Genomic DNA, 24,722 nt, shown 5'->3' on the forward strand with positions numbered 1-24,722 from the left:
ATGCCAAGCAGGAAACATACCTGTAATCAAATGACCCATTATCTACCTTCTGATCATCAGGGTCCAGGGGCACATCTTTATTTTCTCGCACTGTGGAAATATATGCAGATAATAACAAGTTTAAAATTAAAGAATGTGTCTTATTTTCATAACTTCAAGGCTGCAATCTTAAACACACTTACTACTGCTACTACTACTACTACTAATAATAATAAAATTTTATTTTTGAGTCGCCTATCTGCCCAAATGAACGGCCACTCTAGGCGACGTACATAATACAGTAAAATACAATATAAAAACCAAGAAAAGACCATAATCAATAATTAATTAAACACCAGTTAATAACAACAGTTAAAAGACTAACCCACCCCAGAAGTCCCATAGGCCTGCCTGAACAGCCAGGTTTTCAAAGTCCGGTGGAAACTTGACAGGGAGGGGACATGGGGAAGATCGAATGGGAGGGAATTCCAGAGGGTGGGAGCCATGATCGAAAATGCCCTCTCTCTGGTCCGCACCAGCCTAGCCACTATAACTGGTGGGACCAAGAGAAGGTCTTGGGTGGCTGATCTTATCAGGCGGCATGATTGGTGATGCTGGAGGCGTTCCTTCGGATAAACTGCATCAGATAAGATGCACCTCTTTGCCCAAGCCATTAGGGTGGGGTCACATGCCTGGACAAAGAGTGCTCTCCTTAGCTTCTGCTGCCTGGGGTTTCGTTGTTTTCAAACTTTACTGTGGAATTTGTTGCTTTGGTTCTATTTTACATTATTATTAGATTACTATTATTTTATTTATAGATCACTTCCTATGGGACATCTCAAAGCAATTTATAATATCTGTATTTTGATATTTATAGATTTTCTATCTTGGGACTTTTGCGTGAAGAGAAGATTATAAATATTCTTAAATCAATAAATACCAACACACACAGGTTGCATATACACCATACATCCACAGCACATGGCTTCCCAAAAAGAATCCTGGGAACTGTAGTTTACTCCTCACAGAGTTGCAATTCATAGAACCTGCGACAAACTACAGTTCCCAGGACTCTTCGGGAAAGTCAGGGAGCAAGCCATGCTGAATTCAATACGACTGACCTCTGAGGAGGGACAGGCAAGGAATCTGTTGAAGTGATTCCAAAGCAGACTCCCATGATATATCTGGGCAAATCATGACCCAGATTGGAGCATAGATGCACCTTCAAAATGAGGGTTGCATCCCTGCCTCCATTCTTCTAAAAGAGATTTCTGTCCTTGAAACTTGTAAAAATGGTGGATCCAGCCACTTACAGCCTAGAGCGGCTAGTGTGTGGGGGCTCCGTGTCTCTGTGTCCTTTGAATGCAGTAGAGCAAGTCTCCCTGGGAGCGATGGGATTCAATGATGTTCCATCACACTTTGTATGGAAAAAACATGGCTGTCCCCATTATTCACATGGGCCCTCGGACTGCCTTGTATTCTTTTTTAATTACCTTGGCATTTCTGTATGGATTTTAAAGGATTTTTCTTTAAAAATCCACACAAAAATGGAATAGAGTGGGTCCATGCATCCCTAGGTCTGAGTAAACCTGTGCAGGATTGTCCTACTGCTAATCTACCAACATCTGCTGTTTTGTACTTGGTCATTGTCTAGCACTTGGTCTCATCTCAGATGAGAAGGATATGAACAAAGAAGAATAACTGGCATAGAAATGTTTTGGACAAAACACAGCCATTTGCAGATGTATGTGTAAAGTCATTATCATTCATGTTTTTAATCTCCAAAATATGACACACATAAATCCCAGGCTGAGCAAGATTTTGATTCAAGTGTCTGCTACCACTGAAGTATTTATTACTGTTTCCTGCATTTTGAATGCCTGTCTCAAAATTGTCATGCTGGAGAGAAACAGAAATGAATTGATGGTACTGTAGGGTTTACTATTAGTAGTATGCATGGCATTTCCTGTGCACATGGCCCTTAGAATAGCGAGAAAATTGCCCCATGAGCTAACAGTGAGACAAATACATCAAGACCATGTGTCTTATTCTTAAAACTGCTGCTCTGATATTACTTGGATGCAGTCCTTTAAAAGGACCACTATCACACAGCACAATAGTAATAAAATATAAGAAAGTAGTAGTAAAAGATTATCGCTTGGAAGTGGTTCTAAAGCACAAATATTGTAACGTAAAAAGAATGTTTCTTGGATTCTTAATATGACTATTCAGTGCTCTTAAGTGCATTTTTATAGAGATATGTCGGCACTCCACCATCACACTTTGAAATAAGGATCCCCAGATAGATTCTGTTGGGTATATACCATTTTGTAACAAGTGTATAACTGTACATGTGCACACACACCATTTTGCACTTAATTTAGAAGAACGAGGATCTAGTATCTTAATACGGTGTTTGAATATAATAGACAACTGATTACAAGCCAACATTACAAGCTGTTTGGTGCCAGGTGAAAACCTTCCTATTTATGCAGAGGCATTTTGGATTATAGATTATTTTTTCTTGGGTTTTTGTTTTGTCTTGCTGTATTTCGTTATACATATTCCTTGGTTTCGAATTGTATTTATATGTTGTGTGAATTAATTTAATTTACTGTTTTGTACAACTCCCTGGAATATTTTGATGACAGGCAGTTAAGAAATAAAATCAATATGTTTCCACATTTTCTTTATGCTGAATAGGCCAAAACGCAAGGATGTAATATTGGCAAAGGACTGTGGGACTAAAGAAATGGAAATGCATCCATCCACTGAAAAATATATCTTCGATTTTTAAAAAAGGGATGTCTTGGTTCCTGTCATTTGATTGCCTCTCACCTCCTCTTTCATTATTATTTCTGGCCAGACACAGTTACTGTGGCTAATAGTTGGGGTCAGTGCAATTTTGACAGTGAAAACAGCGCAGAAAAAAGGGTTAAACACTCCCTCCCCCAGTGCAAATCCCCTAATAATAATAAAAAATGGAGTTCCCCCATAACTGCATTAAATACTATAATTTATTTTTTCTAGGAGATCTGATCATGGATGTCCCATGTCATGTGTATTTTGGACCTAACCATAAACAAGCATCATGCTGTGTACTTTAGGTAGGGCATTATTTTCTTTTGGAGTATGGATGTAGATCTTTGTTTTTGTAGAACTTGCTTGTCATTCTTGTGTACTGCAACATAATGCCTACAAGCTGCCTGCTGCAAGCCTTTATATTTATTTAAAGATCTGGTACCAAGGTTCTTGCGCTGCAGACCTATTACATTTGATCCTGGGAGATAACATGGTAGTTACTACACAACCATCGTCTACAATTCAAAAGGGTGCCAGGAGAAGTGTAATTTTACCCCTAAGCCTTTCCCCCTTTCCTCTTTTGAACATTTTAATGAGATCCCCCACCCCAGCGAAATTTTGCAAACATGGCATGAACCAAGACATATAGCATATGTGAGTTCAAATCTTAACAAAGGTAAGATGAAGTGTCACCTCCTATGTATCTGGAAGTCCTCTTGTCCTGCCTTTAATGAGATTAATTCTTTTTGTTGCCACAGCTGTTCAAAAACTGTAGGACTAAATCCTTCCAGTGGGAAGGCTATAGTTAAGATCAGAACATCTAATTAGATATGGGAATAAATACGTCAAACCCAACAACAGTATACCAGTCGACAGCTGTTTCTCTTACCTGGGTATTTCCCTCCTCTGCTTCTCTTAATGAAGCAAACTATCAGCAAAATCAAGACCAGGAGCGCGATGGCACACATCAGTCCTATAAACCAGCCCTGAGTTGCAATGTCCCCATGGTTCTTAGTATATGCTAGTAAGAGAAGTTGAAAACGAAAAGTTAAAAAAGAATAGAATTGATCCATACAGTGGAGATAAATGAAAATATCAAGTGAAGGATATTAGATTTTCCCTGTCTCATCCATTCCCAACCTTCACAGTGGGGAACTAATTGCTCTCAATACCCATATTCCCACCTGGGAGGAAACAAATAGAATGGTGGGTTTGCAGTACATGTGAAACAGCACTAAAGGTTGTTTCTCTTCAAACCATGAGCTGAAGCAAAGGCTTATTCTTGGCTTACTGCTTGTGGTTTGGGAGAAACAAACCATGAGCTCTGGTTCACATATAATATGAATCCTGTGTCTGGTTTGTTTCCTCCCTGAAACACCAGAGGAAGAGGGGAGACAGTATACTGTTTAGACACATTAAACCATAGCTTCATTTTAACTATGGTTTTATGTGATGTTCAAACCATGTCATTATCTTTGTGTGTGTGTGTGTGCGCGCGCGCACGCATGAAGATGTTTTGGATATGAGACATTATATTGGGTTATTTTATCTTTACACTTGCATTACAACCCAAGCTCTACCAGTGGCAATTCAGATCCAAGGGTAGAAGTGATGGCAAAGGATAATAGTGGTGGATAGAGCGGAGTGAGGCAGAGAAATAAACATATGGTATTACCTTAAGAAATAGAAGTATATAATATGGAAGAAAAGCAGAAGAAGCTGGGTAACAGATTTGATCTCTTATTTACAGTAATGCAAAATGTTGTAGGTGGTACCTCAAAAGAGGGTGTGAAAGATTTCAAGAAACAACCAAGGAGTTGTATTTGTTTATCTGGCACAAAGCTAGAACAAACAGATAAGTCCAAAGGCTTCCCAACACGTAATTCAGAGTCTTGAAAACTGCATCACAGCTATATGGAATCCCATACAGAATACACACAATTCTGAGTGATATGTTTTAACTGAGTGATATGTTTTGGCTCTCACTAATCCTAAATGCTTGCAGGAGATGACAACACATTCACAGATAGCCCCCTGTCAGCCTAACATTGGCTTATCAAAACTTAGCAGCCATCATCATCAAAGGCTTTAGAGAAATTCAGAAAGACGTTAAGGTTTTATATTTACGGAGCAACTACCAATTTTTTTTTTGCCTTCATCGTATGAACCGGATACATGCAAGGTTACATTCAGAAGAACTTACCCCTTCTTCCCCTTTTAGTTAATGAGTTTTAGTTAACGAGAGGGGATCCTTAGATTATTGGAGGAAATAAACACATAGCAAAAAGGGAGGGGGCTGATGCAAAGGGGAATAAGAGGAAGAAGGGTGCATGAGTAATGCATTGCTCCATGATAACACCATATGCAAGTATCCAGAGGTTAGATTAAAGTAAGAGGGAGGGCTAACAGCAATAGGCAGTGCTGACTCCCAAACCAGACCAATTGGAGACATCTTGCTGCTTGTTTGGTCAGCACTCTCTTCCTCCATAGAAAAGGGTGAAGCTTGCCTTTGTGGTCTTTTACAATTTGGTGTTATTGCACATGATCCATGCCTCTTCCCACTGGCTCTTACTGACTCCTTAGTGCTGATGTAGGCTGTGACCAAGCATAAATTCAACTGGTTGGCTTAAGCAACACACATGCCATTCCCACATGTACAGTAATGGTGACGGTTGGTATGAGTGGCCCCTCTTTTGGCAATTGGACCTGAGCAGATGACCAACCCCATCGGTTGTTGACATTAAAGGAAAATGAATACAACGCTACAAGGTTTGTTGTTCTTACTTTAACTGATACACATTTCCATGGTCTTTGCACTCATTTTGACCATCTGGGTAATATTCCATTGTGGGATGGTAGAACATATGAACAGCAACTCACTGATGTCAACTTACAGCTTGTGTAGCACTTTGTTTTCTTGGGCAAAGTTCATCCTAGATCACTAAAACAAACTTTCAAGAGCACCTAATTTAAAACTAGTACATTTCAAACTTCATGAAAAGCACAGCTCATCAAGATTGTATGCATGCTCCGTTGTAGGAATGATTCACTCAGAGCAAATTGTGAAAGGGCTTAATGGTTGGATTCATGATCAATGGGAATTTTTCCTCCCTGTGAATCAAACAGGAATTGTGCAATTAAACCGTAACCTAATGGCTTTATCAGAACACCAGTAGGAAGTAACATGTATAAGCAGCTTTCAAGTTACTGACAATAAATTAAAAACATCCTGAATAGCACTAATGGAAGATTATCACAACCACACAGAGTTGAAATTCTGCCAACATTATAATGAAGATACACTCTATATTCGTAGCCAATGGACCTTCCCCAGACTCTCTGGGTCTTCTCACATTAAGTACTCAGTTCCGCAGTACTTACTTAAAACAAGAGTTTGATCACAGGAGGACATGCAAATATATTAGAGGTCACCCTCCATTTTAATTCCCTCCAAATAAGTGAATATACATTATTTGGACCCCCAGCCTCCCTAAAATCAGCTTCAGATTTTCTTCAAAACAGGGAAAGGATTATGAAAAATGTGCATGGTGTCAGGGTCTCTGTGGGGTCTGAGGCAGAGGTCCAATCTCATAGGTTATCATGGTTTGTAAACACTCAGGCCCCAGAACCCTCTCTAAGTTCATAATTTATTTTATTTTTATTATCATTATTTTTACCCCGCCCTTTTTCCAAAACTGGAACTCACGGCGGCTTCCAGATAAAAGCACACATATAAGGAAAGGAGGTATACACAACATCAAGACTAGCGAGAGAACTAAGGGGGCCTTTGCCAAAATGCCCTGTGGTGGACCCCCTACTATGTTGGTGGGTCCCCTCTACTTCACCTGGCAGCAGGTAACATCACTCCTGGGAATTATGGGAAATTAAAATGGCAGCTCCCACACCCAGGACAGGCATTGATAGTGAGTCTTGCTAAGGCAATGGGACCCTGGCAGCTGCCTGAGAACAGTGTGTGCTGACACCAGGCCTGAGCCTCTGCAACTGGAAGATAGTATGAGATCTCTGGACTGGTCAAGCTTGCTTTAGATAGGTAGACCCAGGCTGTCTGCTTTTGCCTGGTCAACCAAGACCTACTTCTCCAGTTGAAGTCATCATTGTCAAGGACCCTGATCGGAGAACACATTAACTGGGTGGTATTCAATGCGAGTCCTACTCAGAGTAGACCTACTGAAGTTAATAGGCATGACCAACTTATGTTCAGTAATTTCAATGGGACTACTCTGAGAAGGACTTAGTTGAATAGAACCCTTTGATTCTAAATTTGGTATGGCTGACCATGACTTCAGCCTGGCCCTGACACTCAAAGTCCACCATCAATGTGCCAATTGCAAAATGGCTCATTCTTGGTATTTCAAACCAACAATAAAGTATACTACAGTTTTGGGGAGGGGACATGCTTTGCATGCTGAAGGTAGGTTTAATCTCTGGCATCACCAGTTAAAAGACTGGAGTTGTAGGTGTAGAGAAAAACCCCAGAGAACTATTGCCCCTTGCCAGTAAACAAAATCAGCTAGACAGGTAATCTGGCATAAAGCAGCTTCCCTTGTTCTTGCACTGTGATGGCACAGACGGACGGGAAGCAAACACACTAGCCAAAACATCCCTTCCTTCTCTTTTAACTTTACAGATGCTCCTCTCTCCAGCTGCCTCCACTAAACAGTCCTTGAACCCTATGGACTTTAATTAGCTCCCCATAGTGGATAGAGTGGTATGGTACTTAGGCATGGAGTGAATGACAAGGCCTCGAACCATTTCCCCCCATTTTACCTAAGGCTTTAGTAAGTCAACAAGTTAAAACAGTTTTTGAGAAAATGATTTTAGAAACACAACCTAATTTTTACAATTTGAGTAGCTATTCATAAGAGCATATAAAAATAAACACATTCAACTAGACAGTTTCCTTCATGAAGTCAGTACTTATCAATTTGCTGTCCTCAGTTCAGCTTCTGTGTAGTTTTCTACCAGCTCCTTTGTGCTACCCAGTTGTGGTCTCTCAACATTTTCCAGTGTCTCAGCTCCATTAAAGCATTTCAGCCCTTTTAAGCTTTTCAACTTCATCTCTTCAAGTCTCTATTGTCACACCTTTTTAATTACCCTACTTTCTAGCTTGACTTATGTACAATATTTTCACTCCCCTCCCAATCTTTTAGTCAGCTATTAGAAACATAGACTCCTGGTTAAAGTTTCTATTTTTTTCTTAATTGCAAGGTTGCTAGATGACCATTCTGTGCAAAACTTCCAGAGATTTTCCTGTAAATTTTTGAACCCTCCCTCCTGTGCAGGAGTGCCTCTGCAGTAAAAACAACCATTCAACAACCTGGGTTTTAACAGGAAAGCCAAACACAAAATGATTGAAAGGCCTATTCTTTCTCAGGAGGCAAGTCTGATTTCTTGAAAAGCAGCTTTAGGAGCTGTTAAGTTCAATTAAAGGAATCTGCCACTGTATCATTATATGTTTTTTCAAAAGGTATAAGCAGTTTCAATTAACTCAGTAAGTGCTAGGTGCCCCTCTTGGCATTTGTGCTTTGACACTGCCCTTGTTCACTACTGGCAGTGATTTACCATGGATCCCTTTTTCCTGTTAAAACCCTACTGTGGAAGAGTAGTGTCATGAGCCCTGCTGGGAAGGGGTGGACAGATGAGAACGAAGTGGAGGAGGAGGACTTAGAGTGGGATATTCAAGCGGGTGAAGGGCCGAGCAAGGAGTGGGACCCAGAAGGCACCCCAGCTCTGGATTTGGACAGTTCAGCCACAGCAGCTCCAGATACCCCGGTGGAGAGTCAATCTCACCAGCCAGTTGTTTCCCAGCCTGACTCATCCCCTCTCCCGCATCACCAGCAGGCAGCCCCCCTCCCTTAGAGGGGGAAGATGGGACTGTGACAGAGGCTCCACCTTCGCCTCATGCCAGGAGGCAAATGCAGCCAGAGATTCAAGAAACACAGTTGAGGCAGAACCTTTCCTTGCACATGCGCTCCCAACAGTGGCAGTTGGCACACGCAAGTAGGGTGCCTGCCCAGCCTTACTTAAGCCAAGGGGGGGGGAGTAGTTGCTGAGTCAACGTCTTAATGCCACAAAGTTGTGCCTAGTTAGTCCTAGAGAGATGCTGAGTTCTGAGTAAGCTGTAGGTAGATTCAAGAAGTGCACTGAATTAAACTGTCTCTTACTACAATAAAAGAAAAAAAAAGCCATGTCTGGGTTGGAGTTCCTTGAGTTCGGGCAGGACAAGTAGTCCGCTATGAAGCTCTTCATACTGGAGGCCTTTGGAACAAATGATGATTCTAGAAAAGCTTTCAATTGGAGAATAGAAGCTGTGCCTCTAAAGACATATAAAGGTAAAAGGTCAGATAACCTAAAACGTGGAATGAAGCAAAAAGTGCTTTTGATAGTATAATTATCAAAAATCTTCTTCCCATATATCCACAAAATCTTGCCCAAAGTGAATGGGCAATGCCAAAACAATACAGTAACACAAAGCAAATGTAGGTCCTCTGTCCTACTTAAACTTCACTTGCTAAGAATAGGCCTACTGCCTCACTGGAAAGTCGAAGCCCTTTCACCTGGTCTCTTGTAGCCACTGGCATGATCAAACAACTCCTAACCTCAATGCAGCTTTGCTTTTGCTATGTAATGGGGGAGATTCCCCACCCCCATTTTCAGAGGGAAGTGGGACAGAGGTCAACACTGGATGTCATTGCAAGTAAGCCTCCATTTCTCAAGAAGGCACCCCCCACCTCCTGGACCAGCCAGTTACCTCCTCTCCCCCACCCCTGGCTAGATCGTATTAGCCTTATTGGACAAGGGTCAAGTAAAGAGGTGACAGGCTGCACATCTAGCATTCTGTCAACATCCCCAGGCTGTAACAACTAGAACTCATAAAAAAATGGCAGAAAGACAAGCCTTAATGACATACATTCTCAATACTGAGTGAAACTGTACTGGACTCGGCAGTACAATGTGAATGTGACTTTAGCCAAAAAGTCCTTGGCAAATTACAGACCAATCCAACTCCTCCTTTGCAGTCGCCTTAAAAAAAAAAAAAGATCCTGTTGGCTTCCACCAGCCTCCTGCCAGCCACCATCTGCAGAGTAATACCAGCGATACTTTGCATTTAGTATATGATAGGATATCAATACAGTGCCACATCCTCGAGACATTCTGTATCTATACTTACTATATTTTTAATGGGGTAATGGGGGTTAATATAATTTTTGCATCCAAGTACATTTGTGTAACATTAACAGAGCAATCCTAACTATAGAAAGCCAATGTAAATCGTGCTGGATTAAGTTACCTATATTCTAAAATCTGTTCAGGAGGTATTTGTAGAAATTTGACTTACACCACCCATTTTGCTGGCTAAGTTCAGCTGGGTTGCTAGATCACATGACTGAGGTGAAAGGGGTTTGAAATAGCTGTAAGTCTCTCCTTGCCCCGTCCTGTCCCCATCACACCTCTGGAACATCCCCTTTTTATAACACTGTCATAAATTATGCTGGCTGAGCGCCAGTTAAGCTGGGGTGAAGAATTTACACTGGCATATCTCTGGCTGAGCCGGGGTGAGGGACTTATCTTGGCATAACCCCATCTGAGCCAGCAGGGCGCAAGATCTGTCGAATCCAAACTCTATTATTCCAGCAAATCTTGGGTTTGGATTTGTGCTGTAAGTGTCACTCAGTACAATACAAAGTATTGTTCTGATTAACCAAAACCTCAACAGCACCAGTGAAACAAAGCATGCAATAAAATTGCAGCTGTGGGGCTACCTGATTAGTTCAATTTCAATTCAGAAAAATAAGCTGCCATCTCTAGAAGAGAAAATTTCAAAAATAACCTAAAGAAAATGGACAGTGTTTTCTTTTCATAGATATTAATGATGGAACATGATGGGGCTCGTAAGCTCTGATCTCTCACATCAGAAGCATCCAGCCAGGAAGAGAAAAGGAATGAAAAGACAAGAGACACTAAAGAAAGGAGGGGAAAACAGAGGTCACTAAAATGGTGTGGCTCTGGCAGTCATCTGGGACACATCAGAGGAGTAAAGTATAAATCCTAGAAGTCTTCATCATTGGGTGATGTAGTAAAGATGAAGTAAATATAGGTTTTTAGTGCAAAAAATGCATATCAAACACATGCGAACATCAAGAGAACAGGTTGGGTTCTGACATCCCAGAGTTTAAATTTCCTCAATATGCCACATGCAAGAAATCTCATTCCGCCCTTCACCAAAATAAGGCGCAAGAAAAGTGCAGGAAAAGAATCTCAGGGCACTTCTGTACAAGAGCATTTTGAGGGACAGGAAATGTTCCTTGCAAGCCACATAGCACCCAGTGTTTGGGCCTTCCCCATCTATACTATATATTAATTATAAAATAAATAAAACATTTAGTCTGTTGGTCTTTTGTTTTTAAAATATTTTAATTACTTGTTTTAAACTGTTTTATCAATAATGTTAATGTCTTCTCCAGGGCTGGTACCAGGCACGACTGTGTCCTTGGGGCCAGCCTGCCCCGGGCCTGCCATGCACGCATAGTATGCATGCCTTAGGAAAGCCCCTGCCGACATCTTAATTGGTGGTAAGCATGCTCGCACAGCATTCTCAGGGATGGGAGAGGTAGGAAGGGTGAGTGTGCAAGCTTAATGCTGTGGGCCCATGCTGTCTATATTGAGTGGGTGCCTGGGAGCTCCCTCTCCGTGATAGGGTTGGGACCTGACGCTGCCGCGGATTGTTGTAAAATGGTTTTCTACTTGTGCCTAAATGCAGGGGTGAAATAGGTGTTGGCGAGTTTTCCTAGGCAAGGAGTTCCAAAGCCATGGTGTTGTGACCAACAACTACCTGCTACAGGCTACCATAAAAGGCCTTTTCCTCTAGGAATTCCTGAAGCTGGCTAGCCACCACTTGCACCATTGCCTTGCCAAAAAACAACTATTTAGGGATTAGAAATATTTCCTCCAAACTGTCTAAAAACAAGTGAATGGTTCTTCATGCAAAATAAATCAGGATGTATACTGCACTTGTATCATACAGGTCTTGACAAAGCGCAAAGGGAGTTTAAATATGTATTGCCTGAGCATATAAGGTTATACTCCCACAACTATTTATACTGATTCCACAGGAAGGGCATCTACAGTTGAGAACACGAGGTTTTGCAGCAGGAATACTTAACTGGTAGCATCCAGTTGCTGGAATATGTACCTTCAACAAACAGAAGATGTACCAACACTGGTCCAACATACCTAATTATGACAAGGAGCAAAAACGGTGTCATCTCCTGTTATTTCAGTGTTGTTGCTCAGCCAGAAGTAAGTCTTGCCCAGTCAAAATAGACTAAAATATATAGCACTCCATTTGCCTTTTTATTTGTAAACTGGAACCCATTGAGTGTAAATCAGATTCTAAGGAACTTAGGCTGCAACACATACCCAATTCCCTGGGAGTAAGCTCCATTGAATTCAGTGGGATTGCACTGATAACCAACTATGCTAATGCATCCCCAATTGCAAGACATTTCTTCTAGAACAGATGATGATCACACACTCTACACATGGCAATATGTATAAACTGATACATGAATATAGCAAAAATAAATTTCACCCAGACCAAATAATTGGTTCTCTCATTTCAATTCACCAGCAGGATGTAGCTCCAGCTGTTACGACTGCTAAAACTGTATGCAATCTAAGCAATGATTTATAAATTCAACAAAAGCCATTACCCAAGCAATGTGCAAAAGCTCTAAGTATGGCCACTTACAGCCACTCATCCTTATGGCTGTATGGCATCTACAGATTCAGAGGCATCATGGAGTACCAGTTTCTGGGGAGCAACAGCAGGAGAGGACTTTGGCACTCATGTTTTGGTTTGGGCCTCTCAGCAACATCTGGTTGGCCACTGTAGGAAACAGGACGTGAACTAGATGAACTTCTGGTCTGATTTAGCTGAGCTCTTATGTTCTTATGAGTGCGTGTTTACTCAGATGCACAAATGTGTTGAATTCAGTCTTGTTGATATGCTTAGAAATATAAGCAGGAGCCATTTCAGGTTTTTCCATTTTAATAGAAGATTGTCCAACATTAATTGTTGTTTTTAATTTCACTATTTCATTCCTATGTCCCATTTTTTACAACTGAGACACTGTTTATCATTCTCCTAGAGAAAGCTACCTTTGTGTTTTTTTTAACATTCTTGTTTTTTCTTCCCTTATCATTTATTGTTGTCAAATTGTGTGAAAATTGATTATCTTCTTCTAGTTGATTCTGCCCATACTTTGGTTTGGTTTATTTCGTCCTAATCCGATTGCAGTAATGGCCTTTCAGTTGGTCTTTGTTAATCCCACCTCAGGATCCAGGATTCTGCTGCCCACCTTAATTTTGCTGCATCCACGGATGATCACGCTCCTCTGCTTTTTATTTCTCTTCACTGGCTACCTTTTCCTTTCTAAATACAATTTGTTCATTCTCTAGCTCTACTTATCTTTCATTTCCCAGTTCTTTTCTTCTTCTTGGTCTTGGTCTTCTAGTTCTTTATTGCTTTTAACCACTCACCCACCCCCAAATCCTTCTTCAAGCTCATGTCCTTATGCTCTCCGTTCATTGTCCTCATCTAAGGAATACTTTGCCAGTTGATATTCAATTGATACTCTTTTAAAAGACTCATTTGTTTTAGCTAGCCTATATTTTTGGCCTTCTTTCCCACTGTTTCCAGTTTTTGAGTTTTATTTTCAATTTTATTTCTGTCCAAATTAAAATGTAACCTAATTGAGACAAGCCTGTGTATTTTCTTTTCATTTTGCAGTACCTGGCTTGCTTTTACAGTCCCTAAGTTTTCTTGTTAGTTATACTCAGAGTAGACATATTGAAGTTAATGGATATGATGAACAGCTTCTTTAATTTCGGTGGGTCTACTCTGAGTAGAACTTAACTGTATTCAATGCTAGTCCTACTCAGAGTAGACCCATTGAAATTAACAGACATGACTAACTTACGTTCATTAATTTCAATCGGTCTACTCTGAATAGGATTTTAGTTGAATACAATCCCCCATTTTTAGGCACTTCATATGTTAGATATGTAGACATGTAGGAGACTGTGAACTCTTGTTTTTTTAAGTGTTGACTTAAACTATAAATGGGCAGGATCCTCTTTTAGACATTTTTAAATTAGTATAATTTTTATTATTGAAAAAATATTTGATATATACTAGTAATAGCAATGCATTATGCTGTTAGTTTGCTTTAATCATATTTTGAGTGGTATCCCACTTTTTATTGTACTATTGTATGACTAGCAATGTCCTTTGGCTAAACAACAAAGATAAGGTAGATCAGGGCTGGCTACGTTTTTCAGCCTCAGGACTACACTGATGGTTGAGCACTTCCCTGAGGGCAACATGCCAGTGGTGGGTGTGGCCAACACACACTTGTATACATACATCACATATACAGACCACACACACATATACTCATGCAGCAGATAGAACATGCATCACATACAGGCAGGGAGGTGTGCATGCACCCACACATTCAGCAGAGGGGGAAGGCATACATACATATATTTCTGTGCTCACACCGGTGTGACAAAGAAGACCAGCAGTGTTACTTGCTACTCAACAACAACAAATCAGAATTGTTTCTGACACAGCAGCCAAATTTTTGGGAAGCTTGGCAGGCAAAAAGTGCTTGGGAGGTGTATGGCCCATAGGCCACAGGTTAGTCACCCCTGTGGTAGATTATAAGTATTTCATTTTTCATTTGTTTTCATTCATTTTCATACTAGGTCAGATAACTGTCTCCCACTATTTGTCTATAGCCACCATAAATGTTGCTATCATTTTAAAGTTAAAAGAAAACCCCTGCTTAAATTGGGTGGGACATTTGCTTGCAGCTTTGGACATTTTGGTCAGAGCTTTCAACATAATGACCCTGTTCTCTCCACTGGGACGCTATTCATAATGGATTTCAGCTATTTCTCACATGAAAACTGCATCTCCATGACTTGCTTCTATAAAACAAGATATTATTGTGGATAACACATCCCACTAACAGGCAGTCAACTGGGATATAGAATCATAGAATAGGAGAGTTGGAAGGGGCCTATAAGGCCATCAAGTCCAACCCCCTGCTCAATGCAGGAATCCAAATCCAAGCATGGTGAAGTTGGATTAATCTTAAGTATCACTGAAGCTGACTGATTGAAAACTGCCTTAAATTTGGAAATTAGAACTCAGAAATGTGAATGCATAAACTAATACCTACTAGCTTCCACGTTATAGCTCTGTAGCACTTCCAGGCAGTACTAAAAATGGAACTAAAATGGATATTCCATACCTACTTAATATTGTGCTATACCATCCAGCAATGCATTTTCCCATGGCCAAGATCATTCTATTATGTTTACACACTAAGTCCTGTTCAGCAAAGGCCCTTTCCAGTGTTAATTAAAGCTTCCCGCTTGAGGTTCTCGCCATTTGACTGTTTCATATTCAGTGGTGCTGAGGGATTAGTGAATTGCCCCTTAAGTTCCTGCATGGTAAGTTCTGGTTTCCTTCCATTTAGTGAAATAGCAATAGTGGAAGCTTTGATTAAACATGAAGGAGCCCTGAAAAGCTTCAACAGCAACTGTCCACATTGGACAGGCTGACACCGCAGTTGCATTTGGATTGCCCCCCCCCAAAAAAACCCCTGGGGAAACACAAAATAACCCTCTGGAATATATTGACCTGACAATGCATCATCTGAATTCTTCATAAAACTGAGCGGCTAATTTGGAAGCCACCTGTTATAACAAATTTTTGAGACACACAAATATATAAGGCAACGGTAAATTGCTACCATTTTCAGATTACTGTTTATAACCTCATTTGAAAGTATGAGCATGCCACATTTCTCTGTGGATATCCTGGATAAATCCACCACATTATATAGATATTCAAAATCCCGTCCATGAATACCCAGATATAAAACCAATCACATAATTGCATGTGTTCATGCAACAGCTGGCAGCATGGTAAAGAGCAGCACACACAGATAGAAAGGGAAACATGAACACACAGTTAGCAACAGATAGCATATGGCATATTCCTTGACAGTAGAGTTTATTTTTAAGTCTAGATGAAAAACCATGGGTCTCTGCCCTTTTTATCAAAATCTTGTTCCCAAAAGCAAGCTTGTTGTATTATAAAAAGCCATGCCCAGTAGATGTTTTTGTTTTAGCAGAATATAGTCTAACAGCCTCATTTAGAAAGGGTACATTTCACTTTGGTACTTGTATAATAAAGGGCAGAGTGCACATTGTCGGTGAAGGAGTGGATGAAGTTTTCTCCATGCATGGCTTAATTCCTCCATCCAAAGCAGCAGCACGCAAAGACAGTAAAGCTCGGAATGAAATGCACCTCCAAAATGCAGGACATGGTGGGGCTGAACCCCATCTCACCTGGACTTGTCTGAAAGGTTACGTTCGAGCTGATAGTATCATTCCCTTTGAGAAAAACCCGCACTATGTACTTCTCCCCAGGAGTCAGGTCAACCAGCTCCAGGAAGCCTTTAGCAGGGGCAGATTTCACTGTTTTGTTACCTGAGAAACAGAAACCTCATATCAAAGGCAGCTGGCATGAGATGCAAAGATTACCATGTAGGCAAATGCCACTAACGCCAGGTTGAGCTACTGAGTTGACACATGTCCCTGCTGATGACAACACTGAACAGGCAGATATATCAGCCGGGTGAACATCCAGAGTTTTTGACAGAGTTCAAAGTGTAAAGGTTTGTTTACAAAAGCTTTGCAAATTAGCTCACACCACTTGTATGCAGGAGAACTACATTTCCTAGACATTATTTAACCTAATTGAGCACCTGTTTCGGTATCCATAGGCTGCTTGCAACCAGATGGAGGATTCTCACACTACTGGTTGAGTGATTTTACATAAAACCAGAAGTGCAAGAAAAAACGGCCAGAGAAAAAGGAGAAGACTTTGCATAACCATTTCTGGGAAACTCCTTTCTGGACAGAAAGGGACTGGCATAGACTTTATGCAGCTGGCAAGTCCCAGATGTAGAATCAATAAACAACCCTTTCTCTGGCAGTGTGCTTGCAATGCATTAGAAATGGCTTTCCTGAACAAATCTCAATATATTCTACAAAAAGTGGAGAAAAAGTCACTTCTAAATTCTTCTTAAGAGTGTGTATGCAGACCAAAATGTTAAATTATATTAAAGGTACATGCCTAAAAACATTCACACACATAGAGCAAATAAAACCAATGCTGTTTGCAAACTCTGATGTAGCAAACCCTATAAAATTGCAAATATTCTGCTATGTCAGGAGTTTTGGAAGCTTTTGGATGCTCTATTAACGTAACCTTAGCAAATCATTAGGCATGGATGTCCCTAATCTGCAATGTTACAGAAGTGTATAAATCCACAAATCCACTTTTGCTAACAATGGCTACGTTTATGAGAACACTAGGCCTGAATGTTTATATTACCAGAGTCCTTAAACGCGAATCCAGGCAGCTTGTTTTGATAAACCAAAGTTATCACTATAGTACAAATCTAGAAGCATGCAAAGCTTCCCAGAGAAAGGAAGAGCCTTTTTGTCTCCATGACACTGCAGCAGCCAGCTGCATGGGTTGCACAAGAATCTTCCAAATCATACCTTCATGAGAATTACACTAGTTGCTTTATATTCAACCATGCTAGGTGCAATTTCCTAAAGGGTTCACTGCTTGATTACTTATTTTAAAAAGCCAAATGCACTACACATATGCAGAAACAATTCCAAGAAAAAGGTTTGGCCCGACAAACTAAAACCATGGCAAGCATACCTAGGGCACATATATAAAACACCCAGAGAGGTATAAAGCCAGATGGCTTTCAATTTTTAACTCTTTGACCAGCACATAATTACCTTAAAATTGTATATGGTTTGCCAGCAGATGATAGATATGAGCATTAATGGCTTGAAAACAACATTAACAAATGAACTTTGTTCATTTCTTACTGAAATCACACCAGTAAGATTTGTCTATACAATAATCATAGATCTTTGGGGGGTGGACTCCAAGTACAAAAATATGATAATTACTGTTCATCCTCAAGCTCTTTGTTATAGCTACATCTATAGATTTTTGGTTCCGTTTCTGTTTTCTTCTATGGCACTTGCAACCAACACAGATTCGTTTAGGACAGTTTTAAAAAGCGGATCCTTTTAGGGTGTGTCATTCTGAATCCTCCACTAAAAGGAGGGCGGTAATTGCATTTAAGTTGACAGTAACATAAAATGTACTCAATTTAATCTGAAAGACAAATTAAACCATGCCTTCCCCCCTCCAAAACAAACCACTCCATGCACAAATGAAGCAGCAGGATTAGTTACACTATAATTAACATTGCATGAAAGGTCCATTAAACCTCTGAGAGACGACAGGATCTCTGATGTCATTAAGGACCCTGCAGAATTCCCGTGCTCCCAATGCTTACTGTTGATATACTCAACCACAAACTCAGTTTCAGGATCAAACGTGTGGTTCCAAGTGATGTTTGCCCAGTTACTGTTTGGTGAAGCTTTTACATCCCAGATAGGCTGCTTTGCACCACCAGCTGGTGAACAGGTTAGAACAGAGGTTAGTAAGCTGCATTATGTATAAAGAGATGCATCCTAATTACATATACAGATTTAATTAATTGTTTTCCTTAGAAGAAAATTCAGACTTCCACCTCAAGTATAGCATACAACAGATTCTGGATGCTCCAGCAATATCTCATAAGGCTAACCCACACAAAAAGCCTTTCATAGCCACTTCAAATGATATGTCACTGTAGTACCGACATGAACTTTTTTGTATATCTTAACACATCCTTTGAAATTGCAAGGTTTGCATATAAATCTATTAATTTATTCATATCAAATGTACACTAAGATAAATGTATGTGTTAAAACTCTCCCCAGTCCTATCCCATAACCATTCTGTAGTGCAGCTTTCTGTTGTTCTCCTTATGTTTTGGACTATGGCTGATGGAAATTGTAGTCCAAAACTTCAGGAGGCCACCAGGGTAGTAAAGGCTGCTGTATTGTGAGGAGTTTGAAAGGTAGAAAGCTTTCAAAATGGCCAAGGATACTGACATCCTCTGCCAAACTGCTTTCTTAGATCCCCTTCTCTGTTGGTTGTTATCTCTGTTCTGTACCTTTCCTTTTGATTTGCCTGCCTCTGGGGCACAGAACAAGCTCAAATATTGTACATGTTCAGATGACCCAAATTTCAGGAGGGTTGTGGCCAAACTTGATATGTGCTTAATATATAGCAGGTGTCTGATCTTATTTTTCTTTAATTCATTATAGGGTTGGAAAAGTTCAGTTCTTACTATGAAGGTAACGTGTGGAAAAGAAAAGCTATCTCTTCACTTCCTCACAGAGATCAGAATGGAGACCCCTCTCTGCAGGGCTAGGAGCTTTATGCCCCATTCTGCACTATAAAAACACTTTTATACCACTTTAAATAGTCATGGTTTATTCCAAAGAATCCTGGAAACTGTAGTTTGCTAACTGAGAGTTAGGAAATCCGTATTCCTCTCAAAGAGCTACAATTGCCAGAGTGGTTTAACAATCAATCCTTCTTCCCTGGGAACTCTGGGAATTATGTGTTTAATAGGTATCCTTTTCAGGATGGGAAGGTGCACAACTTTTATTGGGAGATTTCTTTATTCCTGGTGGAACACTGCAGAGTCCGGCTGAGAAAATTAGAAGCTGTTATTTGGATGAGCCCTAACATAACTATTTGGAGGTGGGTGGGAAACCCAGCAGGACTCATCATGACGGTCTGAAAGCCCTGCTTACTGATATTTTGATGCATAAATCCAGTGTTTGTATTTGGTAACCTAGAGATGGTAACTCTTAGCGCTGAAGTGCTACCTTGTAAATTATAGCAAATGTTTACGTTGCATACTTGAATTCTTTACAAATGAACATATAGCTGATGCCCAAGACCTTAATAGTTTGGCCATAGCAGCTCCTAATAGTCTACTTAACTACAGAGGCAAAGATTTATGAAACACAAAGATGAAGTTGCACCAAACCAAGGTGAAATCCAAAGCACATCAGTGTGTATCGTCTCAGTGTTTTAATACCAAGGACTGGGAAACAAGAAGTTCTTGTTGGTATTTTGCATAGGACATACTGGGTAACAGAATGGTTTTCAGTGCAAGTTATTTTCTGACAATATCAGTTTAACTGGCTTGGATGTTTTAGCTCAGAAGCTCTGGCTATTGCATTAGGCTTCAAACCTATGCATTATTACCAGGGAGTAAGTCCCTCTGAACTCAGTGGGACTTACTTCTGAGCAGACATGCATAGGATTCTGCCATTATTATCACATGAAAAAGTGGTAACAACTTCGTATGTCTTTGAAATGAGAATATGTTCAGTATGTCTTTGAAATGAGAGCACATACTTCAATAAATATAGCCCCTTTATATGACTTAGAAAAATGGTGGTTTTCCTCACAACTAAACTTTTACATCTTTACAAGAAGCTATTTCTATTCCTCATAACACCAGTTCCATTTAAAAATGCTATAAATTTTTGTCTTGATCCATCACTTATCACTGCACGCTCATTCATGCAACATTTAGTTTTGAGCAGCAGCTGAAAGATCCTTCCTTCAATCAATTGCAAGCCAGGCACCAAGTCCATATGCCTATGCTTAGGATATACATGAGCAGTCCCATTGACTCCAATGAGACTCCATGCATACAAGACATTTGAAGGTAGGCTTTATCATAACTATTGGGGTTTGCTTTAACTCCTCTTCAGGAGTATACATTTACTGAAAACCATGAGATACAATTCATATTTTAAAAAGTGGCTAATCAAAACAAGGCATTGTGCCCCAGTGTTGAGTCAGATGCCATTTTCCTAATGTATTCCTATTTCAGATCCCATATATGCAGTAGATGTGGACTTGGTTGACTACCTATCTCAGGACATTTGACACATATTGCATTTTCCTGTACAGTGTAACTGAATCAAGTGGTCTTTGCTTTGCATTTTAAGTTCATTTTTAAGGAAACAAATTTTCCATTTAAGAATATTTGCAAGGTGTTTCTCCCCACCTAAGATGAATGTTTAGATGTACATATGACTGGCTGGTAGGGACCTAGCAAATCTGTCTGTACAAGGTGAAGAGCTGTTCTAACAAGTAGTTCTCTTACACAGTGATGGAAGAATGTCAATTTCAGTTTCTCTGTTTCTCATTTTTATAATCTTAAATTCAGTTTGTGATTTAAAACAAACAAACAAAAATTATATACATTTTCATGAATGTTTCTCTTAATATACAAATTTCTGTACATATTTTTGCATATTCTCATTTTGTAAGCAAATTCCTCATGTAATGCATCTGTGCATTATTTTCACCAAAATACACATTTGTGTGTGCATGTTCCCCTAACATTCACATTTTTGTATGCACATTTTGGCTGGAGAACTGCACTACAAAATTTGGAAAAGTGTGAATTTCAAAGGGTGGCTGCATTTTAGTTTGCATATTGTTCAGACAATGAATTTGCAGGCAGTGGCAATTACTGCATCTTCATTTTGTATAGGAATTTGTGTGGATACATTGGCATAGCAGACAAGAGCTGTGAGCCAAGAAGCCCATGGTTCAAAGCTTGCTTGTGCCATCAACTTAAGATATGGTAGTCTTAGGCCTTTGAACACTCTACACTGCTCTACAAATGACAAGTAGTAGTAGGAATAGCACTTGGCCAACCTCTGTGCTGCTACAGACTTTTTCAGCTAAGGGTGCTTTTTTTTTTTTTTACCTTGTGCCAAATCAGTAACTGCTGCATCAGTCTAGCACTGAGCAGCATAGGCTATTAGTCAGAGATCACCCCAGGCTATGTGTATAACTAGAGACCTTAAGGATGTCACTACTATTCATTATTGAAAAGTCTGAGCTGTCACTTATTTACAAAACTCTTCTATATCTTAGCTTTTTTTTTTGCCTGAGGGTTTTTTTTAAGCCTGAAGGGCATCATATAGTATTTGACATGCCCCATAATCAAACAAATTCATAACTGAGTTAATGAAATCATTGCTTTTAATATAAGTGTTGTGTCCCATGTTGTAGGGATCAGAGCCTATTTAGCCCACTAAGTACTTAGTTCTGTTATAATCTATTTAGTATACCAACTCCTGCTAGCCTTTACAAAGGGAAACCTTGGTCATACAGGTACATAAACAAAACTGACTTGACTTTCTGAAGATTAAATTAATCCAGAGTATATTTATCATGGTTCCATACTGAGTTCCTAAATGTACAACCAAAGGATTTGTTTTCATTTGCTGCTAATCCATAGCACTGAGAAACTTTATGTGCTAGATGGTTTTAAAAGCATCCATACCTTGATGTTAAGCCTTAATTACAGTCTTAAAATTTTGTATTGGTCCTGGTACGGTTTGGAGAACTAATATAAAAGATGAAAACACAATACCAGAATCCTCTTTGAGAATACCTATTGAGCTAGCAACAATTGTGGTGGTGGTGGCTGCTTCTGTACTGGTTGGAGCTTCTGTAATGGTGGTTGCTTCTGCAGTGGTTGGAGCTCCTGTGGTAGTAGTAGCTTCTGTGGTAGTTGTGGTGGTAGCTTCTGTGGTAGTTGTGGTTGTAGCAGCTTCAGTGGAGATGGTGGCCACAATCGCATTGGCTGTAGTTGGGCTGATTGTTGTTGGAGAAATTACAACTGGGAGAGGGAAGTGTAAAAACTACATTTTGAGAGGTATTTTATGTTTTTTACGTTCTTTGGCTTTGTCATTCCCTGAAGCTAGGCATGCGAGAGAAGGCAAAGTGGATCAACACACACACATAATTCAGAGACTAAATGAACCAAGCAATCTGCGAAGAGAACAAAGCTTGAGTTTCATTTTCTTTCTTTGGCAGACTTTAACAATAGTTAATGCAATCCAGCTACAGAGTGGGCAGGTGTGGGAGAGGCTTGGAATCTCTCAAATAAAGAGACATGCAAAAACTTCCATAGGCAAGCGTAGCGTAAACATGCGGAAAAGCAGCAGGAAGTGGGAGATGCTGGCCTAAAACAAATAGCTGCCCACAAACATGCTGTTTATTTGTTGTTTCCATTCACTGAGTCAACAGACTGCCTCTCTTAGTTGTTGTGAGGTGTTGTGAGTGCATTAGGGTACTGTGCGCTTTTGCACAGTTGAGACTAGTGCGCCAACTGTGCCCGTTCCTTGAACCATTGGCCTTGGCCATGGTGACACATGCCTTAGTTACATCCTACTTAGATTACTGTAACGCACTCTACGTGGGGCTGTCTCTGAAGACTGTTCGGAAACTCCAGCTGGTTCAACGTGCTGCTGCCAGATTGTTAACTGGGGCAGGTTACAGGGACCATACTACCCCCCTGTTAAAAAAGCTCCACTGGCTGCCAGTCTGTTTCCGAACACAATTCAAAGTGCTGGTGATGACCTATAAAGCCCTATACGGCTTAGGTCCAGGCTATTTATCAGACCGTATCTCCCTGTATGAACCTGCCCGGGCCTTGAGATCTTCAGGAGAGGCCCTCCTCTCAGTACCCACCTCCTCTCAAGTACGATTAGTGGGGAAGCGGGATAGGGCCTTCTCAGTGATGGCCCCTACGCTGTGGAATGCTCTTCCTAGGGATATAAGAATGACCCCCTCCCTGCAGTCCTTCAGGCGTCAAGCAAAGACTTTCCTATTCCAACAAGCTTTTGGTACTGACGGTTGCTAAAGTTGGGACTGCTGGGAATTGTACTACTAATGCCGAATTTTACTATTTTTAAATTGGTTTTGATTCCTTTTTATCTAGCAGTATGATTGGTTTTAATATTGGATGTAGTTTGTTTCATTTTAATGTAGATTCTGTATGTTTTAATTATATGTGTTTTTATCTGGAAGCCGCCGCGAGTTCCAGTATTGGAAGGATAAATAAAGAATAACTAACTAACTAACCACTCCCAATATAGGCCTAACCAATATGAAAAATAAGCTAATGCACATACTCCATGGAAGGACATAAGAACAAGTTTGGCTACTCAAAATGAAGCAGTTAGCATGATGTAATAAGTAAAACTTTCAGTCCTCAAGACTGAAATAAGAAACTTCAAGAACCAATGCAGAACAAGACACTTTCCACGAGGAATGCAATGAGAAACTATAACTCAGCCTTTTAACTTTAACAGAAAGCCATGGAAACCGCAAACAATAAATTTAACCTCTAAGTGGTTTCCATCATTCAAATGCTACCACATTTAACCCATGGCTATTGAAGACTCTGGGTAACTACCCAGTGGGTTGCCAAATAAAACATCTATAGAAAAAAAATTATAGTTTCACATATGAATTCACTTACATTGCAGCCCTATACAGGTCTACTCAGAAGTAAGTAACACTGAGTTCAATGGGCCTCGCTTCCAGGTTGCGATCCAATACCATTTTACCTTTACTTTTTGCTTCCCTCACCCTTGTTCAGTTTACTGCTGATCATTTATCTTGTAGGAGAAGGGCAGTATGTTGCACTTGTGCTCAGACTCATCCTTCTGCAGGCTGCATAGGGTATCCCTTACACCAAGGTTAGGGAATCTCAGGCATGGGAGCCACATGCAGTCCTCCAGGCCTCTTTATTTGGGCCCTGAGACTCTCCCCAGGCCATACCCTCTCTGAGTGCTTTTGTCTGGCTAGAATGTCTCCTCAAAGTGATCAGAGAGATGTGGTGTGTGTGCTTGTGTGTGTAAAAACATCTTTCTTTCATGAGTGGAATGTAACTGACTATACAAAGGTGAGAGACATATCCATGGCTCTGCCCACTTTGGCATCCGGCCCTGTCCACCACTTGTATGCAGCCCCTAGGTGGCCCACAATGGAATGTGGGCCTCAGACTGAAAAAGGTTCC

The 24,722-nt window shown here is 40.3% G+C and overlaps 1 protein-coding gene across 18 annotated transcripts in view; it reads right to left on the minus strand.

The window, feature by feature from the left end:
- The window catches only part of NFASC (neurofascin), a 275,345-nt gene that overhangs the window by 18,028 nt on the left and 232,595 nt on the right, over window positions 1-24,722 (minus strand). For 11 of the 18 annotated variants that reach the window (XM_061632201.1, XM_061632200.1, XM_061632198.1 and 8 more), the window contains 3 exons: window positions 16,231-16,371; window positions 3,671-3,802; window positions 21-90 (listed from right to left, as the gene is read on the minus strand). In XM_061632201.1, coding sequence (XP_061488185.1) covers window positions 21-90; window positions 3,671-3,802; window positions 16,231-16,371 — 343 coding nt within the window. Of the gene's footprint in view, window positions 1-20; window positions 91-3,670; window positions 3,803-16,230; window positions 16,372-18,206; window positions 18,396-22,307; window positions 22,536-24,722 lie in introns of all 18 variants that reach the window. The other 7 variants (XM_061632195.1, XM_061632194.1, XM_061632204.1 and 4 more) reach the window with 4 other exon arrangements.

The sequence above is a fragment of the Rhineura floridana genome, chromosome 6 (assembly GCF_030035675.1).
Source record: "Rhineura floridana isolate rRhiFlo1 chromosome 6, rRhiFlo1.hap2, whole genome shotgun sequence".
Lineage (NCBI taxonomy): Eukaryota > Metazoa > Chordata > Lepidosauria > Squamata > Rhineuridae > Rhineura > Rhineura floridana.